The following is a 20,666-nucleotide window of genomic DNA, read 5'->3' as shown; positions in this document are numbered from 1 at the left end:
GACTCTTGAGCAGCTGATGCGCTTCACCCACGGGAGGGTGCAATGTTGGCACCAGAACCCCCACACAGCATCTGTACCTTATTTTCTTTGGAACCATTCCTTGTGCTTCTAGCTAAGCACTTTGGATGTCCTTTACTATGCTCTAAACTCTTTTTATATCTTCCCGATCGTCCAAAATGATAACCGCTCAGGAATTCATCCCAAATGGCTAGATTGATCCAGGCTCTCTGCTTACTTTCGCTTCCCTGCCAGTCCAGTTAGGTGAGATGACTTGCTTGCATCTGAAAGGCAAGGGTGTGTGTCTAGCACACAGCCAAAAGGAGACAAAGGCTTGTATTTGGCCCTGGCAGAAGGGTCCCTCAGAATTTCCCCCAAAAGAGCCCCCCACCCATCCAAAGGTAGGGAGGAAGAGGCCACCTATGTCTGGTCTAGTGCTGGAAACCATGAAAAGGAAGGAAGCCAGGCAAGGCTGAACCATAGACTGAGGCCTTTTGGGGCTCTGTCTTCCTCCAGGCTCCACCTCCGCGAGAGAACATAGAGACTATCACAAAGATGACTAAGATCTGGGGTGCTATGGAATCTGTAAGCACCCAAACATGAACCAGGTGCTAAGGAATGTTCCCATCTGGATGGACCAGTATTTGGGAGCTGGATCAGCCCTGTCAGACCACCTCAAACTACCCCAGGACTACTTTTTCTGTTTCTTTTATTATAGCTCCACTATCCTGAGCTGCAGTTCTTTAGTTTTCCTGGCTCCTGCACTAGCGAAGCCCCAGTGGTACCCAAGTGTCACTGTGCATCATGTCCGAAAGCCCCTCTGGATGCTTAGAAATCTTCTTGCCTTCATAATATGATCAGGCTCAAAACTGTAATCCAGTGTTTTCCCCAACCAGGTTCCCTCCAGATGTTTTCAACTACAGCTCCGGCCAGCATGCCTGTTGTCCAAAACATCTGGAGTGGACCCAGCTGGGAAATGTGACTGCAAGCAGCACACTAATGGAGCACACTAGCACTCCTCTAACAGCCCTAAGACACAAGCAGCATGAAAACCTCATTTTGCACAGGTGATGGCAACATGAAAATGGTCCATTCTGCTAATTCAGAATTTCTCCCGAGTTGCTGATTAACGTGGGCAGGTTGAAACCCTGTAGTGTTTTGCAAAACCAATCCCCTGTCAATGGGGCTTCACTAGGCAGGCTAAGAAAGACAACGTCTGTCCTTTGTTCTGTCCTTCCAGAATCTGCACAAAACCATCTTTTCAGATGAAATTAAATTAAGCCACAAGTTGGAAAAAATAGCCCCAGACAACCCCTTCCAACCCATCTTCAGCTTGCCTGCTGGCACCAGTGCTTTGCCACTGGCTCCTCAGACCCTCTCCAAATGCACAGATTTTGGCACACAGGCCCTGTTCACCCTCTGTCCATGTCCTCTTGGAGACTAGCCCAGCTGATTTGGACCAGCCTCTGCTCAACACCTTGAAACCCCCCACAAGCCATCTGCTTTGTACCACAACAGCAGCCCCCAGGCACTTCGCTGCACACATACACCTGCGCATCATAAAGAACCACCACCTCATCTTGACTCAGAGCCAGGTGAAACAGTCACAAATCAGAATCAATTAATCAGCCTAAAACAAGGGAGTTTCCAAGCCAGGAGAGCAAAAGAGAGAGAGAGATAGAAGCTTAATTAATGGGCACAGCACAGAGAGAATGGGTGACATGCAGTATATATAGACCCAAACAGCACAAGGTTTAATTCATAAGGCGCAGCATCCCTATAGGGCAAAATACTTGTCCTTGGAAATCTCGTGGCACTGGGCCACTCACGGCTCAGTCTGGTCCAGATCAGCTTTTCTACCCACTTACACTGAGTAGTCTCCACCATAAAACCAAATGGGTGGTGGTGGGGAGGCTCCTGCATACAGGGGCCAATATGCCTTTGGGGGTGAAATTAGCCAGCTCAAGGCAGACATTTACAAGATGTTATGACGAAGAGGGTGTCAAAATCCAGCAGCAAAATCTAGATCAGAGTGTCAGCATAAGCAAAAGAACTCTGGAAGGGGGTGGGGTAAGATGGGGGGAATGTAAGGGGAGGCACCTCCACACACACACTAATTCTGCCTCATGCACACACCACTTGCTACATAACCAGTAACATACACAATCATACTCTACCACACGCATGCACACACATCTTACATTCTGCTTAAGTATACTGTATGCACAACAATCAGATCTCTCATATTTAGGCCAGACAATAAGCTGTTTTCTGTAGAAAAAAGAGAGGAGACGTCAACATGTGCTATTTGGATAGATAAGAAAAGAATTCTGGCTCATACTGTTGCCTCCTACAGGGCTTAAAGCTCGCTGGTAGCCACACAGCGCATGAAATGCCAAAAGTTGTTAAAATACCATAGCCTCCGTTGTCTTTTCCCCAGGCAGACAAATAGTTGAGGGCGATCATCACACCTCGCTTTCTCCTCCCTCACACTGACAGGACCAGGTTGCCTGCGTGGCCTTACATTTCATGCTGAAAGGGTTTTTAATCACAACCCCTCTGTGGGCTGTAGGGGGATCAGGCCAGATGCTACTTTGCGATCATATACATTAATATGCTTGGCATTCCCCAGTAGGTGGCTTGGAAGAGGCAATATGAGTTACTGCAGTTCTTTACCTGTCACTGTAATGGAGTGAAGTAAATTTATGCCTTGACAGGGTCCCAAAGCACAATGTAGGCTGTTTCTATAGTGATCATTCACCCACTGCCAAAATGCAGCTGTCTCTGGGGTTGAGCACAACAGCTGTTCTGCGTCAACAACATGGCAAAGGATTTGTGAGGAGAAGCCTACTGGATGGAGGCTCAGGGGGAAGCAAGGTATGGATGAGGCAAAATGGTGACCAGAAAGTAGGTGCTACCAAGAATGGGAGACCAACTACATCTTTATCCCTGGCAGGTCTGATGTTTTAAAATCATGAACCACCAGAACTTGTGATTAATCTCCAATTGGTATTTCACATTTCTGCCTATTTCACAAGAGGCACCTTGTGAGTTGTGAAATAAATCACAAACAGTGCAGTGTGGTTAGAACCAGTCACAAAGTGTTTGTGGTCCGTGCTGGGGGCGTAATGAGGCAAAGCCAACCAACGGTTTTAGCGGAAATGTAAGGCCGCATGAGCGGGCCACATCTGCCCATAGCATACTCCAACCTTCTTCAACTGGGTATCCTACAGATATTTTGGGCTATGAGTTTCCTCAGTTCCAGTTAGTACAGCTGATGGGATGATCATCGTTGTACAAAACATCTGGAAGACACTTGAGTGGAGAAGACTTTACAAACTGAGTGGGGTGGGAGATTGTGCTTTGCTGCTGTTTATGACTGAAGACGTTTCACATGTATTTACAGTGCTTCAAGAAGCTGCAGGACTCATTTCACCAGAACCATAGTGAGACGAAAGAAATACATGTATGCAGTCAATGATGCCTCTGTCATATTGCCACCATCTCTTGTTAAATCTATTGGGTAGAATTCAACAAGGTTTTCCTCAGAGCAGACCCACAGAAATTATTGGTCCTGACTTCATTTCAATGGGCCTACTCCAAGTACAACTTGGCCTTGATACGGGTGGCTACAACAGTGGAACAGATCAGAATAACAGCAACAGCAAGGGTCTCATACTTCATTTTCAGGTTCAGATTTGTATGACAGAAGAATGGGCCGTAGCTCAGTGACAGGGCATCTGCTTTGAAGGAAGAAGACCCCAGGTTTAATCCCAAGCATCTCCAGGTAGGATAGGACTGGAAATGTCTCCTATCTGAAACCCCAGAGAGCCACTGCACATCAGTGCAGACAGCACAGAGCTAGACGGGCAAATAGTCCGGCTCATTATAAAGCAGCTTCCTATATTCGTACACTTCCTATATTCCTACACTTCTGTGCCCAGAATTCACCCTCTTCCTCACACAAAGCAGCAACTTGTAGCATCTGTGATGGCTTCAGGTGCTTTTTATAGGGTTTTGATTTCCAGGTGGCAATGGTGGAAAGCAATGTGGAAAGCAACCAAACTGGACACCCACTTGTGCAGACACTAAACAGAAGAGTCTAAACTCATGTTCCTCACCCCACTGCAAGGCACTCATCAAGAATTGTTGTGGTGGCAGTGGCATTCTGAAAGTTGCTCAGATCTGCATTACAAACAGTTGCACAGAAATGAGAAGGCTGCTTGTGCACAGTTGCTTTCCAATGTTTTAAGACTACAATTTTAGAATAGCAACCAATGGCTAAGAAATAAGATTGCACTCTATAACTCAGGGGTGCAAAACTGGATACAGCTGATGGGTCAAATCCGTATCCACTGTGGACCAACTTTGGACATTGTATGACAACCTCAAAGTGATAGCTTAACCATTCTGTGGTTTCTTCTAGGAAAGTAAAACCTGCATGACTTGGAGATGAGATTGGACCAAGTAAAGGGTCTAGCCAGATTATTGATTCAAGAATGCTTTCCAACATCCTTTGGAAAAAGTAGGGCTGTTGCTGAGTTAGCCAGAAGCAGCACTGAAAGTGTATTGCATTTTTATTGGCATTCCAATAATATCTTGCTCGGTGCCACAGGCACAGTGATGTATGTGAATACAATCCTTGGCCAGAACATCATGATGCTTTTTAGGTACTCTCGAGGCCAAAGTCATTCTGTTCAGGATAGCTAAGGCTGTCAGGCACTTCCAGAATGAGGTGTGTCTGGAAGCACTGTGCACACACAGACACCGAGGGCACATCCACACTTGCGCTTGCCCCATGCCTAGATAGCACAGGACGGAGCAGTTTTCCCCTTGCCCCACTCCTTTCCCAGGGAAAATTCACTCTTTAGCTTTAAATCAGAACAAACTGACATTTGCTGCAATTGAGCACCAAAGAGCGCTAAAGGGAAGGCAATGGGACAAGGAAAAGTGTGGATAAGCCCAGGCACTTTATTTGCCTTCTCACTATGTGCCAGTTCACACAACCATCCTTAGCATGCTCATCAACACAAGGTAACTTTTTAATGACTTCAGCCTGTTTTGATCAGGCCTAGTGAATTCTCTACACACGACCAACACTGTGCTTCATTACATTCCTAAGAAAACTTTGAAAAGATGGTTAAACCAGGGTATGTCAGGTCACAATGTGGACTTGCACAGCAGCCCTGACCTGAATCTAGTGAAGCAAACAGACCTGCCTTTTGTCCCCATCACTGCCCCGCATGATGTCTGCAGAGGCACCCTGCAGATAAAGGGACAGTTGCCAGCACAGCACTGTCAGACAAGGAGAACTCAGCCCCCACTGCGCTTTCTTTGCAAGTCTACTGGGAGGTCATATTTTGCTGCACGTTCAGTGCAGGTGACAGTAGCTCTATGTGATCTTCAGCCACATGGTTTGACTAGCTCCATCGCAAGTGTTCTGTTCCCTTCATTTCTTGTTTAGTCTTCTGACTAACTGCCTACCGAGGACACATACAGCAGCTGTGTCTGGGAAGAGACTACAAAGATGGGGATGAATGACTCAAGGGAGCTGGTGACAAGAGGATCTGTGGGGTGGGGGCAAAGAGACAGTTGACCTCAAATGAGGCAGGAAATATGAAGTTGTACCTGAAAACGATGGGGCAGCATAAGTGACTGAGATGGAAGGGACAGGATCTGATCCCAACCTACCAGAAGCAAGTACATCAACTGACTTAAAAGACAAAGCCTATTCTTTGGACAAATCCCTTTAAAAACCAAAACATATTGGGTGGTATTCAACTAAGTTGTATTCAGAGTAGACCCACTGAAATCAATTATCCTAACTTAGTGCTGTAATGTTCATTCCTTTGAGTAAAACGGAATTGAATAACCCCCTATTTCCTTTGCAGCAGCTTTATACGTGAAGTTTAGTTCCAAGAGAGAATTCTGTCCAATTGTAAAGGAAAATGAGGAGACAGAGAATGAATCCATGATGACATCCAGAAACAGCAACAACAATGGAGAGGCATTACTCATTTTCACTAGTAATTGTGAAGCAGAGCTCACTTTGGAAAGCAGAGATTTCCTGCTTCTAACTGTGTCTCGCTTTCCTTCATATGAAAAGAGCACACGGAAATCTGCCTGCTGAACAGGGTACTGTGAAATCAAGGCTGTTACCTGGACAGCAGAGAATTAGCAGCACAATGCTTGCGTCTCCCCAGCAGGCTCTGCAATCAAAGGTTGCAGCCTGGGAGGCACTCTATTTTTAACTTGATTTTGATTTTAAATCCATATGGACGTGTTAAAGTCACTGGAGAAATGGGAAAGTTGTGTGGGCTTTGAATTCCTACTCAGCTCAAAATATCTCCTTTCATCACATCTCTGCGGGTGAAGAGCCCATTTTGCAGGCACTGAATTGCTTAAATAACATTTAGGGGCAACAGGCGCAGCGAAAATTGGACTACTCAGCTATAGCAGAGGACCCAGTGCCTTCGACAAAAACCAGCACCATGGAGAGCTGCAGGCCTCTGGAGGGATTTTGCTAGTCCCCTGTGCAAGGGGTTCCTTATCTACTAGGCCCTTTCCCAGGTGTGGGGAAACCACGAAGGCCCCAGGGGGCATGCCTTCCCTTAGTAAGCCAGACACACCTGAGATGCATCTTGATGCTTTACCTTGGTGTCTGGAGTAGGCAAAGGGCAAAGGCAAATGAACCCCCTTCTGTGTTATCTTCCAGGTGCTCACTTGCCTCTCTCAAGTGGGTCCTTCCATTCAGTCAGGTTGCCTTGACTTGGACACGGGAGTTGGGAGAGACTAGTCATCAAGAATTCGCTTTAGTTTTGCAAAGGGGGCACCACACCTAATCCAGGCAGCAAATAGTTCTGATTGTCTGGAGCAAGGTGCATCTCCCAACGCTAAATAAAGAAGACTCATTTCTCCAGCATGTACCACACACACACACACACACAAACACACACACACACACACACACACACACACACACTCTTCCAGCCAACATGCTCCAGGTGCCCCCTAGGTAAGCCACGGGGCCAGATTTCAAGGGACGAAGTCGACACCGAGCAAGCGCCCACTTTGGCTAAGTGGAAGTTTGCACAGGGGCTGCAGGTCGCCCAAGAGAGTGGCGAGGGCGCACAAAGGGCCATTGGTGCGTGTGTGAAGTTCAGACGGAACATTTTAGACCCGGGACCTCTACCCTGCTCCAGGTAGTCTGCCGCTAGAGGGATGCTACCCTTTCCCGCAGCGCCCCCGAGCCGAGCGCCCTGCCAGCCCGGGAGGAACTCACCGGTTAGTTGGTCGTAAGAACCGTCGAGGTCGCGGGAGTCGGAGAGGCTCTCTTTCCTGTCCTTGCCGCGCATCTTGCGGAGCGGAGACGCCCCGGGGCGCTGGGACGGGACGGGCACCGACTGCGCGCCTCCTCTCGCCTAGCTGTCCTCCTCTCTGGCGCCCGGGATCCAGCTCCTCCCTCCCCTCCCTCCCTCCTTCCCCCCGGCGCCCTCGGCAGATCCTCCCGGGGCAAGCGGCGTCCAGCTCCCCGGCAACAGGAGAAGCGAGCGCCCGCTCTCTCCCCTCCTCCTCCTCCGACTGCCTTCTCCACCTCCCCCGCCAGCTTCTGCGCACAGCCGCTTTCCTCCCGTTCACACGGGCGGGCTTCTACACCGGGTTAAGGGAGAAGGAGATTGCCTCCCCTGAGGCGAGCGAGACTCCGCACCTGGTCCTTCCCGTCTTCTGTACCGCCCCACGCCGAGGGTGGCGCTTCACGCTGGAACTAACACTCTCTTTCCTGGGAGGGGAGGGTGGGGTTTTCTCTCGTGCACGCCGGCTGGGAAACTGAGGAATGAAAAAAAAGTGTGTGTGGGGGGGGTCAGTTAGACACGTGTCTCCTGAGGCCGGGAGACACGTGCGTCGGTACACAAATACGCGCGCCCGCGTCGCGAGGTCGCTTCCTCGACGCCCTCCCACAGTTTCAGAGCGAAGGCGCGCAGGGAGACCGCCCCCTCGGGGGCAGGCGAGGCGCGCACCCGCCCCCCAGGCCTCGCGCGGAGATCCTGGAGCAGAGGAGCCGCGAGCAAAAGGGGAGAGTTCCAGCCGGGTACTATGCAAATCAAGCCCGTCCACCTGCGCTCGCAGAGGCCGGGGATGGGGCCCACCGTTGAGACTTCGCCGTTCCGAAGGCGCCTCCCTGCGCCCAGCGCGTGCTGCGTAGCGCCGCACGTGCGCACGCTTCGCCGACGGCCCTCGCCAGTACAATCCGCTCTAGAAGGCTTTCAGAGGAGCAGGTGGGACTCCGAGGTCTTAGAAGGAACCAGTCCTTGGGGTGGGGTTGCCACTTCCACCTCTCTTTAAAAAAAAAAAAAAAGATGGCAGCGCTAATGTGCAATTAAGTGCTCCGTTATTATGAAAAAATAATAAGCCCAATATGTAGTGGTGGGAGAGCTTCACCAGTTGAATTCTGCCTGTTGCATCCTCTAAAAACGCAGGAGCTTGCCAGGACACGCGGTGGCAGGTTCTAAGACCAGCTAGAAAGGCTGGTTGTAGGGGATACAAGGGACACGCTGACTAAAGGAAGTTCCTCACTGAGGAGGCCCAATAGCCAGACAGCAGGCAGCTGTCAGAGGGCCAGTAGCTAAGCTAAGAGAACACTTGTCCTGGATGGATTTCAGATGTTGGATCAGAGGTATCACAGCATGGTGATGTATTTCGCTCCTGCAGTGCACTCTAGATGGATTGCAGCCTGTCCTGGTCCAATACCCATCCACTTGACTAATGAGGACCTTTATAGAGACCGCAGCATGTTTACAGCAAGGGATGGTGGACTGTACTGGCCCAGGGTTGCCACAAAAGAAAATGCATCACAGTGGTCCAGGAATAAGTTGCAGGGCATATCCCGGTAAGTTGGAAATGAGATTTATGCGAGTAACAGCTTCTTGGCTAGATTGCCATATAGCCCATCTCACTCTTGGCTTCTTGGTTGTTCCTTTCGGTAATTCTCATGTTTTTCTTAAAACAAAAAATGCTAGGAAAATTTTGGCTTTTTTAAAAAAGAGGGCATCTTTCTGTGAAGCCTGGAAATGCAGATAACGCATCTTCTTCACTTTCCTCGACCCACACCATTAATCTTAATTAATGAGTACTGCTCATATTCTGGTCTCTGCTGTACTGCTAAAATGCCAGCCAAATTGATTCCAGCCTTAACCCAGTCTACGATACCACCGTGGAGAAACTGAACTGTTCCATGGTGGCCAACAGGTGGCGTGGGGGAGTCACACCTCTATAGAGTTAAATACCCCCCCATCAGTACTTCCATGACTGCTGTTGCTCCTTTGCCTCGCCTCCCCCGACGTCAAATAATTTCCTTAATTACAATGCCTGTATTCAGCACTGGCAGAGCTGGCTCAGGATGACATGGGCTACTCCAGTCAATATGTCCTTCTCTGTTCTTGCTCATGTTCTTTGCAAGAGGAATTTGGAGTTTGTACATCTCCCCACAGAGCTGGGGCAGAGGAAATAAACAGTTCACTCATTTTATTAAAGATTTGTGAAACACCCCCAAGCCACACCCATTTGGAGGAGCTAACATTCCACGTAATTATTGAGCACTATCGTGTGTGAAGCAAAGGGAAGGGGACAAGACTAATTAGAGTTTCCCCTTTTCCCCTTCCTGAGGTGCTTTATTTCCCAAAGAGCATAAGAAAGCTACAGACCTTTGGAGACCCGGAGCTGATGGCGTGTTCCCATTGTGCCCCATAATGGATGTGGAGATTCATTTCCCTGAAGCAAATGCCACCTGAAATTCTTCCAAGTGAGTATGGGCAGCCTGTGCTCATCAGGAAAATGGGCTGCGTGAAATATCTTTGGTCAGGGATAAGGGTTTTTTTTTTGGGGGGGTGCCATGTGGCCTTGCATTCGACAGTCCAGAGGGGCACAGAGAGAGTGATAGCCCCAGCCTTGGGACTTGTGGGCTGCTGTCCATAAGCAATTCAGAAACTGCTTTTCTCAATACCAAGCAGGAACCACAAGTGTGAGCTGGCAGAGAAAGTGGGAAGCTGATTGACAGGGCTGATCTGCAGGGAAAGGATGCAAATTTTGGGGGGCCATTCACGAACAGCTTACTGTTGATTATTTAATTTATTATTAGAGTTTTGCTATCCTGGTTGAGGAGAGGGCTGCCACACTGATGTGCTCGAGCAAGCAGTAAACTTTATGGGACCATCTTCCTGTTCTGTTTTCTCCAAGAGACTGGGTAGAAAAGGGGCCTGGCAGCAATTTTGCTCAGCCTTTTTGCAGAGAGTGCCAGGTCCTCAGGTCTCAGTTACGTTTTTCAGGGTACTCCAGATAGCCTGTGCCTAATAGGCGTGGGGTCTCTGCAAGTTACAGGAGCCCTCAGTGACACCACAATGCAAGACTGTATAACACAAATACAGAACGGCAAAAAGAAGGTATCGGGAACATGTGTGAATGTGCAAGAGTTGCATTAAGCCTGCTGTAGCAAGGAAGGGAGTTGCCAGAGTATGTGCATATCACAGCTCCTCGAGAAATGCCTGGATCTCAAATTATCAGCATCCTCCCCCGCTTTTTTAAAAGTAAGCTTTCTGTGAAGGGTGCTGCCTTCCCCATGCAGAAGGCAAACACGGGGGCGGGGAGGGGGAGAGGGAAAGAGAAACTGACTAGGGAAAACTTGAGAAATGTCATTGTTAATTTCATCTGATAGATGGAGTGTCACACAGAGAGCAGCTGACACCAGATTGACAGCAGTCTGTCTGGAGGGCGCACACATGGGAGACTGAGGTGAGTGCCATTTATCAAATGAACAGATCAATTGGGATTATAGTATTTATTTCCTGTGATTAATATTTGAACTCCAATTCATCTTGCTTGAGAGTTCCAGTCTCCAATGATTCACTTTAAAGAAAAAGAAAAAGTCCACACTGGAATTTCCCAGGCAGTTGCAGATAGAAGAAGCAAAGGTACCAAATTGCCTCACCCCTAAAGGGATTCATAATGGCAGAATTCAGTAACCAGTTTTGCTAGTGGAAGCCCATAGAAGGACTTCTACTAGTGTAGTGGGGCTACGTACTCCCCAAAATTGGCTCAGGGAGGTCAGGAGAACCTCCAGACTTGCACATGGGGACGAGAAGCTTGCTCCGACAGAACAATTGCCATAGCACTAGTGTGGTGGTGTGGTTAAGAGTGTTGGACTAGGACCTGCAAGGTCAGGGTTCACATCCCCACTGAGCCATGAAGCTTTCTGGGTAACCTTGGGCCAGTCACTGCCTCTCAGTCTTACCTGCCTCTCAGGGTTGTTGTGAGGATGAAACCAAAAGAATGTACGCAAGTCTGAGCTCCTTAGATGAAAGGAGGGATATAAACATAATGAATAACAGCGCTACATTGAATTTCTCCCAATGGCTCCTAGGGACCAAAAGAGAGGCCATTCCCTTTGTGAACTTGGAGTGTAAATGTGTTGCTCTAATGAGAGTCACAATATGAAAAACCAAACTTAGTTCAGATTTTACTTTGTGCTAATTAAAATAGCCCCCATCCCTCCTCCCATGGCTTGGGGGCAAGCAACAAAGCTAAGCTCAGTGACACAGAATAACACTTTCTCAAAACCAGCTGATTTCCCTATCCTTCGCTGACTTAACCCCAAGCCCCAAAGGGCAGCCCAAGTAAGATGGTCTTACAAGGACCCAGAGTCTGGAGGAAGGGCAATCCATTGCTGCTGCTTCTAGGTCCTTTATGCTCCTAGAGGTGTCTCCCCCCATGAGTTTTACTGGCTTTGGCAAGTGCTCACTGTCCTACTCCTCCCCATTCCCTTTCCCTGGAACTTTCTTGCATATAGAGTCTCCAGAGAAAACACTATCTTGGCACCTTTCTCACCATGTTCAAGGCGAAGGAGAAATATGCCTAGTATTCTCACACCCCTAGGACCAATCAAAAGAAGACCGCTGGCTATTCCACATTTTCTCGTTCGAAAAGCCTGGGTGGCGTAGGCTACCTTGACTCCAGATTGTCCTCTGAAGAGCAGTAACACCTCCAACCCCCTACGTTGCAGAGCAGGTGGTACCCACACACAGACCCAGGAGCCAGGAAGCAGATCACCTCTTGCTCTTGTGGCTCCCAGCACCCTTCTCCTGCTTTCCTTCCCCCTCTTCTTGAGCTCTTGCCTTGATAGAAAATCTCTTTCTAATCATTTCTCCTGCTTGCATGCGGCCCTCCCCCCTCCCTCTCCTCCACCCCCATTCACTCCGATGGTGAGTGGGAGGGTTATTAATTTGAGGTTTTCCTTGCTCGTGCTCTAAATACCGAATACAGCGTTCAGCATTCCCACAGCAAATGAGACACACATTTCGCTTAGGAGGCAGTGGGAGAAAATGATGCAGCTCCTTCCACAAATTAATTGCTGAAGAGAAAGAGAAAGAGAGAGAAATGGGGAGGCAATCTGACTCTGATTCAACTTGTTTGCAAAGTTGAAGCAAGAGGGGGACAAGAAAAAGCTCTTGCCTGTGCCCACAGGGGGAAACAGTGAAGTGGTAAGAGTGGGTCAGTTTGAACCAAGGACTTCAGCGGAGTTATTTGGAAGGCACCACAAGACCAGAGGGCGAGGGCATAAATGTCAGAATAGAGTGACATGGTGAGAACTCTGAAGGTATTGTAAGAAGAGAGAGAGAGAGAGGTGTGTGTGTGTGTGTGTGTGTGTGTGTGTGTGTGTGTAACAGGGCTGCACACTAGGGACAAAGCAGCTGCCCTTCTCTTGGAGAACCTTGCAGCCAAGAAGGGGGGAAACTGATCAATAAACCATTGAGCTAATCCCACTGGCACAAGAAAGGGAACACTCACAGTAAGACAGATTCCTTTGCCCTGAAGTACCAGTGCAAATCAAGAGAGGCTGTGGTTCATGTCCCCCTGGTGCAAGTCGCCATATGCAAAAATGGCAAAAGCTAGGGTTGCCATAGATCAAAAACTAAAAACCAGGATATCCTGAATGTTGTTGAGCTGGCTTATTTTTAAAGAAAACCACTGAACTTTTTGGGATTTTTTTTACACAAACCCCAAGGTTGTTTAGCCTTTTTTTTTCTTTTACAAAAACACACACACAAAAAATAAATTTCAATTGACTTGCCTAAGATCCAGGACAAAGTGCTGCCTTTGGGAAATTCTCCCCCCCCCCAATGTAAATTCTGCATTTGAAATCCCAGTAAGGTCCAGGGAAACCCAGACGTATGGGAGCTCGACAAAAGCTTCCATTTTATTTGGAAGGCAGAAGGCTGCCTTTTCTCTTCTAGGGATGCTGCTAGCCCTGCCAGTTTCCCCCTGCAGCAAAGAGCACATGCTGAGCCCACACCTTTAGATCTGTCAGAAGTGGTAAAGATTCATTAGGATCATAGAGCCCAAACCAAATCCAATTTGGTTTATTTAAAAAATGTATGGAGTTGGCAAGGATGAAGGAATCAGTACTGGTTTGAAATAATATAAAAACACAAATTCTAACCTATGACTAAATGCACTTTCAATATATATTTCACTTTTTACTTAAAAGGCTTGCATCTTAGCAGTGTTCCATGGTTCAAGGGTACAATAGCTTTGTAAACAAGCATTTTGGTTTCCCTACGAATGTCCCGGTCCTCAAACACTCTGCACTTCAACAGGGAGAAAGCCGCACTCGCAGAGCTCAGGAGATGCTGGATTTCTGCATCAATGTCAGCCCTTGTAGAAAGATAACTGCCCAGGTAGATTCAAGTGATTCAAGGGCAAGGATATTCTGTAACTAAAGGTAAAGGTAAAGGGACCCCTGACAATTAGGTCCAGTCGTGGCCGACTCTGGGGTTGCGGCGCTCATTTCGCTTTATTGGCCAAGGGAGCTGGCGTACATGTAGCCAGCATGACTAAGCTGCTTCTGGAGAACCAGAGCAGCGCACGGAAACACCGTTTACCTTCCCGCTGGAGCGGCACCTATTTATCTACTTGCACTTTGATGTGCTTTCGAACTGCTAGGTTGTTTGGAGCTGGGACCGAGCAACAGGAGCTCACCCCGTCATGGGGATTTGAACCACCGACCTTCTGATCGGCAAGTCCTAGGCTCTGTGGTTTAACCCACAGCGCCACCCGTGTCCCTTATACTGTCACTATACCTCACCAAATTACCAAACTCTGATACCATAGCTGTTTTTCTCTTTTTATATAGTACTGTACAGTACTCCTATCTCCAGAATGACATTCTCTATCCTGCCACAATTTAAAAAAAAAAAATGCCAAAATGTACACTTTATCTAGCCTGGCTTTTTAGCTGTTACAAAGAGGAACAATTTCCTTTGATAGTCTATCAAATAGCCTGTGGTATTTCTCTTGAAAGGTGTCAAACAAAGAGGGAATCTCTGCCAGAGTCCAATCCACAGCCCATCTTTCAGCTAATGTGAATAGAAAAGTGTGGTGAGGGGGCCAGCTACCAATTACCAGCACACCAAGATCTCTAATGTGATGATGGTACAGTGGGGTACATAGTGCAAAGAGAAATCCTGTTTTCTACTCAGTCCATAGAGAGTTCCAAAAATATATATGTGCCAGTTACTTTTAAGAACATAAGGAGAGCCTGTGGATCAGACCAGTGGCTCCTCTAGTTCAGCATCCTGCTCAGGCCATGGCCAAAAATGTTGAAATTTATCTTCCCTCCCTCTTTTGATTTGTTCATGAGTTGTAAGATCTAAGTGGTTTCCCACTTTTCTGCAGAGCTGTTTTTTTAAAGAGTGAACTACATTGCTTTACTTAGTTTGAATTTCTAATATGCTGCTGTGGCCCCTTAGGAGTTATAGTGCTGGAAGTTAAGCTCCTGCCTGTCTAATATTAGACTTGTAGTTGCATTTTACTTTTGTGTATTGTGCAGCTTGTTTCATTTTCTCTTACGCTCCCCACCTTCTCTTTAATAAACTTGGAACTCGTTCTAGTTAGACACAGTGTATTACATAATGAAGGCAGATTCGCAGGCATTGAAAACAGCTTCCAGATTTTAAACCTTTGTGACACCTGGCTGAAATTAAACTCTGCATATATTCAGGGGACTGGTGCTGAGTCCTGGCACTGAACTCAAAACCACAGGTTCTTGTTACCAGTGAGAGCTTCCTGTCATTGCAGATAGCAGGTGTGGAATCATTCCATTCAGATTGGGTCCAGGGTGGGGGCAAAAGCTTGAAGCCTCCCTCCTCCACACCAGCTATTTTTTTTTTTTTTTAAGCCCATGGCAAAATAATGTCACATCAAGTTTGGCTCTCAGCCTTAATCCCCCACTGCAATATGAGGATAAAACCACTCACTTTTTGGGATTTTTTTTTTCTTCTAAAAGGTCTGCATATATGTGAAACGCTTTGCAGACAGTGAAATGTTCTGCCAATGCTACTGTTGTTATTACTGACCCAAGTTGTTTCAATACAATCATGGAATTTCATCATCTCCAATAGTTCAGCCTAGCAATGCAGCCCACACTGGTCACAGAGGAAAAGAACTGCACCTTATAAACAACCTGTGTTGATCCCGGAGTCCATAAGAACATGAGTAGCCTTGTTGGAGCAACCCAAAAGCTTATCTAGTCCAGTGTGCTGTTTCCACACAGCAGTCAACCAGATGTCCACAAGCAGGACACAAGGGCAATAGCCCTCTCCGTTTCCCTGTTGCCTCTCATCCTGGAGGTATTAGACAACCATTGTAACTCTCAGCCATTGATAGCCTTGCCCACCATGAATTTATCTAATCCCATGTTAAAGCTATACAAATTGGTGGCTGTAACTACAGTCTTGTAGTTCTCTTGTCTGTCTTGAATGGTCTACCATTCAGTTTCATTAAGTGACTCTGGGGCTCTAGTATTATGAAAGAGGGAGGAAAAGCCTCTCTCTAGCCACTACTTGCTGGAGGAGATATTATAGTCCCATTCTGTTCAACCCTCAAAAGCTGGGGGAAATCTTGGGATTGAGCAGCTGGCTGTTGGCCTGGGGCTCTGCGGGAGGGGTTGATTTATGGACTGTGAGGGGAAGAGTTGACTGCCATCTTCTGTTGTCTTCCATTCTTTGGTTGGTTGGTTGGTTGGTTGGTTGGTTTTTGTTTGTTTGTAAGCAGAGTGTAAAACCTGAGCCCAGGAAAAAAGGAATGGAGTGTGTATACTGCAGTCAGCTAGGTGGTCACAGCCAGAGTCAAATAAGGGCAAATTAAAAACAAATGTAAGAAACAATGAATAACGTAAGTGGTTCCAGATGGATATCGCCTCCCAGGGTCTGCCAACAGGACACATGATGTCAGGTTAAATCATCAGTGCCAAAAACTCTTCTGGCCAAGGTTATTTTTCTCAATTGCTGTCAAATAAGAGTTAATCAGAGCTTTTTGGGTAATTGCTCCCTGGCTCAGGGAGATGCCAGGCAAGCATCTACATAGGGAACTATAAGTATACCTCATAGAAATTATGTAACCTCAGAACTCAAGAACTCACTCTGCTGCATGCATAGACAAGACTTGTCAGTTGCATGTCATCAAGTGATGTTCATGCATGTGTGAACTGGCCCCCCTGGGAATAATTCATTCTTCCTGGCACCAAAAAAAACACATACCCATTTGAGTACACCTTCCATTTGTTTTGGTGGAGATGGTAGTTTTTACTTGTTCTGGTTGTTAATTGCTCTGTGCGCAAAACCAACTCTTCCTCTCTGCATTTCTTTCAGTTTGTTACAAGATCAACAGAAGTGAGTGTACCATGCATACATTTGAATTTAAGAAATAAAGACCATTTTTTAAGATGACATAATCATTCCTGTTTAGTGACTTCTTTGCAGGACGTAAAGCTGCTTTGAGTCATACCTGCATTGTCTGAAATAGATTTCACCTCAATGCTAAACCTCCAGTGGCTACTTGATTTACTCTGGCCTGGTGCGTTTCACAAAGGCTTAGACACTAAAAGAATGGACTCCAACAGCCTTGATGTATCTTCCATCACTTGTTGCTGTTGTTTGACTGTATTAAAACAAAAGCAGCTGTGAAAGAGTGCTTATTCAAATGCTGGTACAGATCAGATAACAAATCCATCACATACACCTCAATAATAGACCAGCATATTTTACAAGAGCATTATGTTCAAAGCTTGCAGCTGGAAGGCTGAATCAACCTGAGCTCGAAAGCAATTGGGTTGCTTGTTGTGCACTTAGAAGGCCTTTAAAATCACCTGGATATAAAAGCAGGCTGTGGGCGATGGCAGCAGGAGATACAGTCTCGCTGCAGTGTTTGAGGCTAGTGGGAAACTTAGGAGACCATATTCATAGTCACCCTTCAGGACCAAAACGCTGGGACTTTGTAAATCAAGAGGGCAAATGAAGAACATTGATATCAAGTCCTTTCAGTCCTGCTAGGAGGGAAGCATGGTGTATCTGTGTTAGAATGAGAGCACTATGCCCTCACCACTGCAACACAACACCTCACCTCCCAGCTACAATGGCAGGCTGGTCTTAGTGATCTATCTCAGGGATGCAATTTAACAGCTCATTAAGCAAAGACAGAGCATTGATCACCATTATTAAGCACACCTTTAGCTAATTGCAGATTTCCATTCTTATGGCTTAACTATGTGGGAAAAGTCAAGCACAGGATGTTAAATCACCATGATCTAAATCCTGGACAGTTGATGTTCCATTTTGATTTTACCATAATTAATTTTTCCTCTTTTTGAAGTGGGGAATAGTGTTGTGTTTTATATTGTAAACAGCCCTGTGATCCTCGGATAAAGGTCAGTATAGATATTTAATAAACAACAATAATACCTGGTTTGATTTCAACCTAAAGCCTTGCTACCTATGAGCAAGATTAGCATCCCATTCTGCAAGGAAGGCCACAGCCACCTCCGCAATTCAGGAAGCATTCCAAGAATGGAGGTTCATTTCCTGTCCTCTGCTTCTATATTACTTGGTAAAATAATCTTTAAGGCTGGATAGGTGAGTTTTAAAAACTCTGCTAAGTATGAATGGCAGTGTATAGATTACTTGTCAGTTTCATGGACAGGAACTCCATGTTTGCTGGCAAATATTGCAGCCTATCAGGGATTTAAAATGTGGCAAGATGGTGATAGCAAATGTTTTGAGTTTCCACATCAGCAAGGGAGCTGGGTAGGATAGGGCTGTTCTTGTGTAACTTTGGCATGTGGGAGATCTGGGATTAGGATTACAGTATGTGTTAAGGAGGAGGAGAAAACTAACTAAGCACCCTCATGTGGCTACTCTGGACAGGGTTTTAGTCCTTTTATATAAATCCCTCCCTCCACTGTTATTATCTCCATGAGTAGTGAGGCATTGGGGCGGGGGAAGGAAAAGGTGCAGATGGTGTTCCTGACTTTTAAAAATAGTTTGGGGCAGGGTGTGTGGGAAGTTACATCAGGATATGGATGTTTGGAGGAAAAGGTTGAACAACCCAGAGTGTGTGTGGGCCCAGAGTGCGCACACACATTAAAACTTCAAAGCAGCTGATAAAAATGTCACCCAAACCTTGGGGAGACCCTAAACATGGACCAGACAGGAATTTCAAGTGTAAAAAGGCAAAACCTTCCATTTCAGATGTCATTATTTCTAGAGGCGTTTGCACTCCGTCTCCACTCACTTTCGAAAGGGAAATGGAGACTGTGTGTTTCATCCTCACAAACATGCTCTTCCCTCCACTAGCAGCAGATGTGTGGAAGTATCTAGGGACAGTTCTTCTTGGGGGCGGGAGCGGGGGAGCGGGGAGAGGAAGCCAGTCTGGGAATGCTGGCGTTGAAGAGGACAGTGCTCTCCAGCCTCCTCTAGCCCCAGCTGGTGCTTGTCACCAGAGCGTTTGCTCCCCGGAGCACAACTTAAACCTAACAGCTTGGAGGTCCCAGGCCCCCTCCAGCACAGCAAGAGTCTCAAAGCCAATGCACTTGCAAGCTGATGCAGCAGAAATTAAATGAGCAAATGTGGCTGGGGCCTTCCCCAGCCTGCAGTTCATTACACACTCACAGCCCTGAGGCCCAGCGTGAGGGAAGCGTGAGTGGAGGGGGCCATGCCGAAGTCAGACAGCTTGGCTAATTAACCACTAATTACCTAGGAGAGTAAGGAGGCTCTGCGCAACAGAAGAGAGTGAAGGGGGAAATGTCTGAGGAGACGGGGAGCCATTGCACTTTCCCAGCAGGGGCTGCTGGAAGACCAGGGATGAGAGGTTAAGCAAAAGGCAAAGGGTGGTGAAGTGATGGCACCTGGGGGGGGTGCAGTTCACGGGGCAGCGGAAGAGCTGTAGCCACAGGAAGCGCTCCTTTGCTCCGCTTCTAAGGCCCCGATTTCTTCCCAGATCTGTGCCCAGCTCATTTAATCTAGTCAATTGGATTCACTTCCCACCCGCTTAATTCAATTAGTCCGAGAGGGGCAAAGGAGAAGGAGCCTGAACCAGGCTGCACTTCATCAGCAACTAGGTAGATCAGAAAGGAAGGGAAGCGTTTAAGGGAAATGAATTGAAGGCCTGAGGTGGCACAACTCTGCCCAGAATGATTAGCAAGGTAGGGTGGAAAATGCATTTGTCTTTGTCTCTAGAATGGCCTGGGCTTGAATTATTCTCTAAGACTGAGAGACCGGTGTAAACCATTTGAGACAGGGCACATTTTTATCAACAAACCAATCCACAAAACGGAGCGCCTGAATTAATTCTCTAGTCTAAAGCAATGATTTTCCCAATGTTACATATGCAGGCTCTGCAAAGGGGGAAGGGGGGGTGGTACAAAAGAATCCCCACAACACCACTATGTACATTTACTAGGGAGTAAGTCCCACTGAACTGAGTGGGGCCAACATGTGTAAATATGCATAGATGTGGAATGCACAACAGAAGCAACAGGAATCATCTTCTGTATGGAGACAAGCGTCAAATAAAGCCCCCCCCCCCAATGCTGTGCCGCTTCCCAACCCTACAAAAGGTGTATCAATGCAGCTTGCTAACCAGAAGTGTGAAAAATGCTTTGCTGGAAGCTAATAGTTCAACAAGAGCCAAAGGCTGGGGCTGCAGGGAGAGGGAACATGGCTCTACATTGTTGCCATGTTGAGAAGTGCAATCTTGCACACCCCCTTTGAGGAACTGGCCACCTGTGAATTGGGGACACAGACAGTTCTGAGCTAAGGCTGGCAGTCTTATTTTATGCCAACATGGTGAAATGTGTTATGCCACATGGCAGCTTGCAGCTAGACAACAGGGTGCTTTAAGGCAGGAAATGTGAATACAAAACTGCAAAAGTGCCAGGCTGACCCCAGATGGATCCCCATGCTAGAGGCCCACCATCCATCATGGTCCTTATGTACCAAGTGCTGCTTTATGTGTGGGTGTGTTTTCCTGCAGACAAGGCAGGGCAGCAAGTCACTGTGTTGAAGGGTGTCATGTTATCCATGCTTTCACGCCATATGGTTTAGCTATACACCACTTGGCCGACCCCAAGCGCTACAGCTGGCTCCAAAATCAGCAAAGGCAAAGCAAGCACACAATAAAAACAGATAAGTTCTAAGAGTGGCTGGTGAAACCCAGCCAGATGGGTGAGGTAGAAATTGTTGTTGTTGTTGTTAGAAAGAGAGACCTCCGCCAGAAGACAATGCTCAGACTCCCCATCTACTTTGAAAAACGGAACAGGTCCCATGTGCTTTTGGCACACCTCAACA

The 20,666-nt window shown here is 47.1% G+C and overlaps 1 protein-coding gene and 1 long non-coding RNA gene across 4 annotated transcripts in view; one reads left to right on the top strand and one right to left on the bottom strand.

The window, feature by feature from the left end:
* KCNIP2 (potassium voltage-gated channel interacting protein 2) overlaps positions 1-7,973 on the bottom strand; it is a 106,429-nt gene extending 98,456 nt beyond the window's left edge. Inside the window, exon 1 of one of the 2 annotated variants that reach the window (XM_081007095.1) lies at positions 7,280-7,973. In XM_081007095.1, coding sequence (XP_080863221.1) covers positions 7,280-7,352 — 73 coding nt within the window. In that variant the 5' untranslated portion in view covers positions 7,353-7,973. The remainder of the gene's footprint in view (positions 1-7,279) is intronic. The other variant, XM_081007092.1, reaches the window with a different exon arrangement.
* LOC308477961 lies at positions 7,136-11,442 on the top strand. Of its 2 annotated transcripts, none has more exons than XR_013986770.1 (3): positions 7,136-7,199; positions 9,661-9,796; positions 10,706-11,442. It is a non-coding gene; the product is annotated as an uncharacterized lncRNA (long non-coding RNA). The 2 variants fall into 2 exon arrangements; XR_013986771.1 differs by lacking the exon at positions 7,136-7,199 and adding an exon at positions 8,158-8,273.
* The last annotated feature ends 9,224 nt before the right edge of the window (positions 11,443-20,666 follow it).

This window comes from Podarcis pityusensis (genome assembly GCF_964106645.2).
Source record: "Podarcis pityusensis genome assembly, chromosome: 5".
In the NCBI taxonomy this organism is placed as follows: domain Eukaryota; kingdom Metazoa; phylum Chordata; class Lepidosauria; order Squamata; family Lacertidae; genus Podarcis; species Podarcis pityusensis.
The sequence above is the reverse complement of the archived record's forward strand: the minus strand, read 5'-3'. Positions and strand labels throughout refer to the sequence as shown.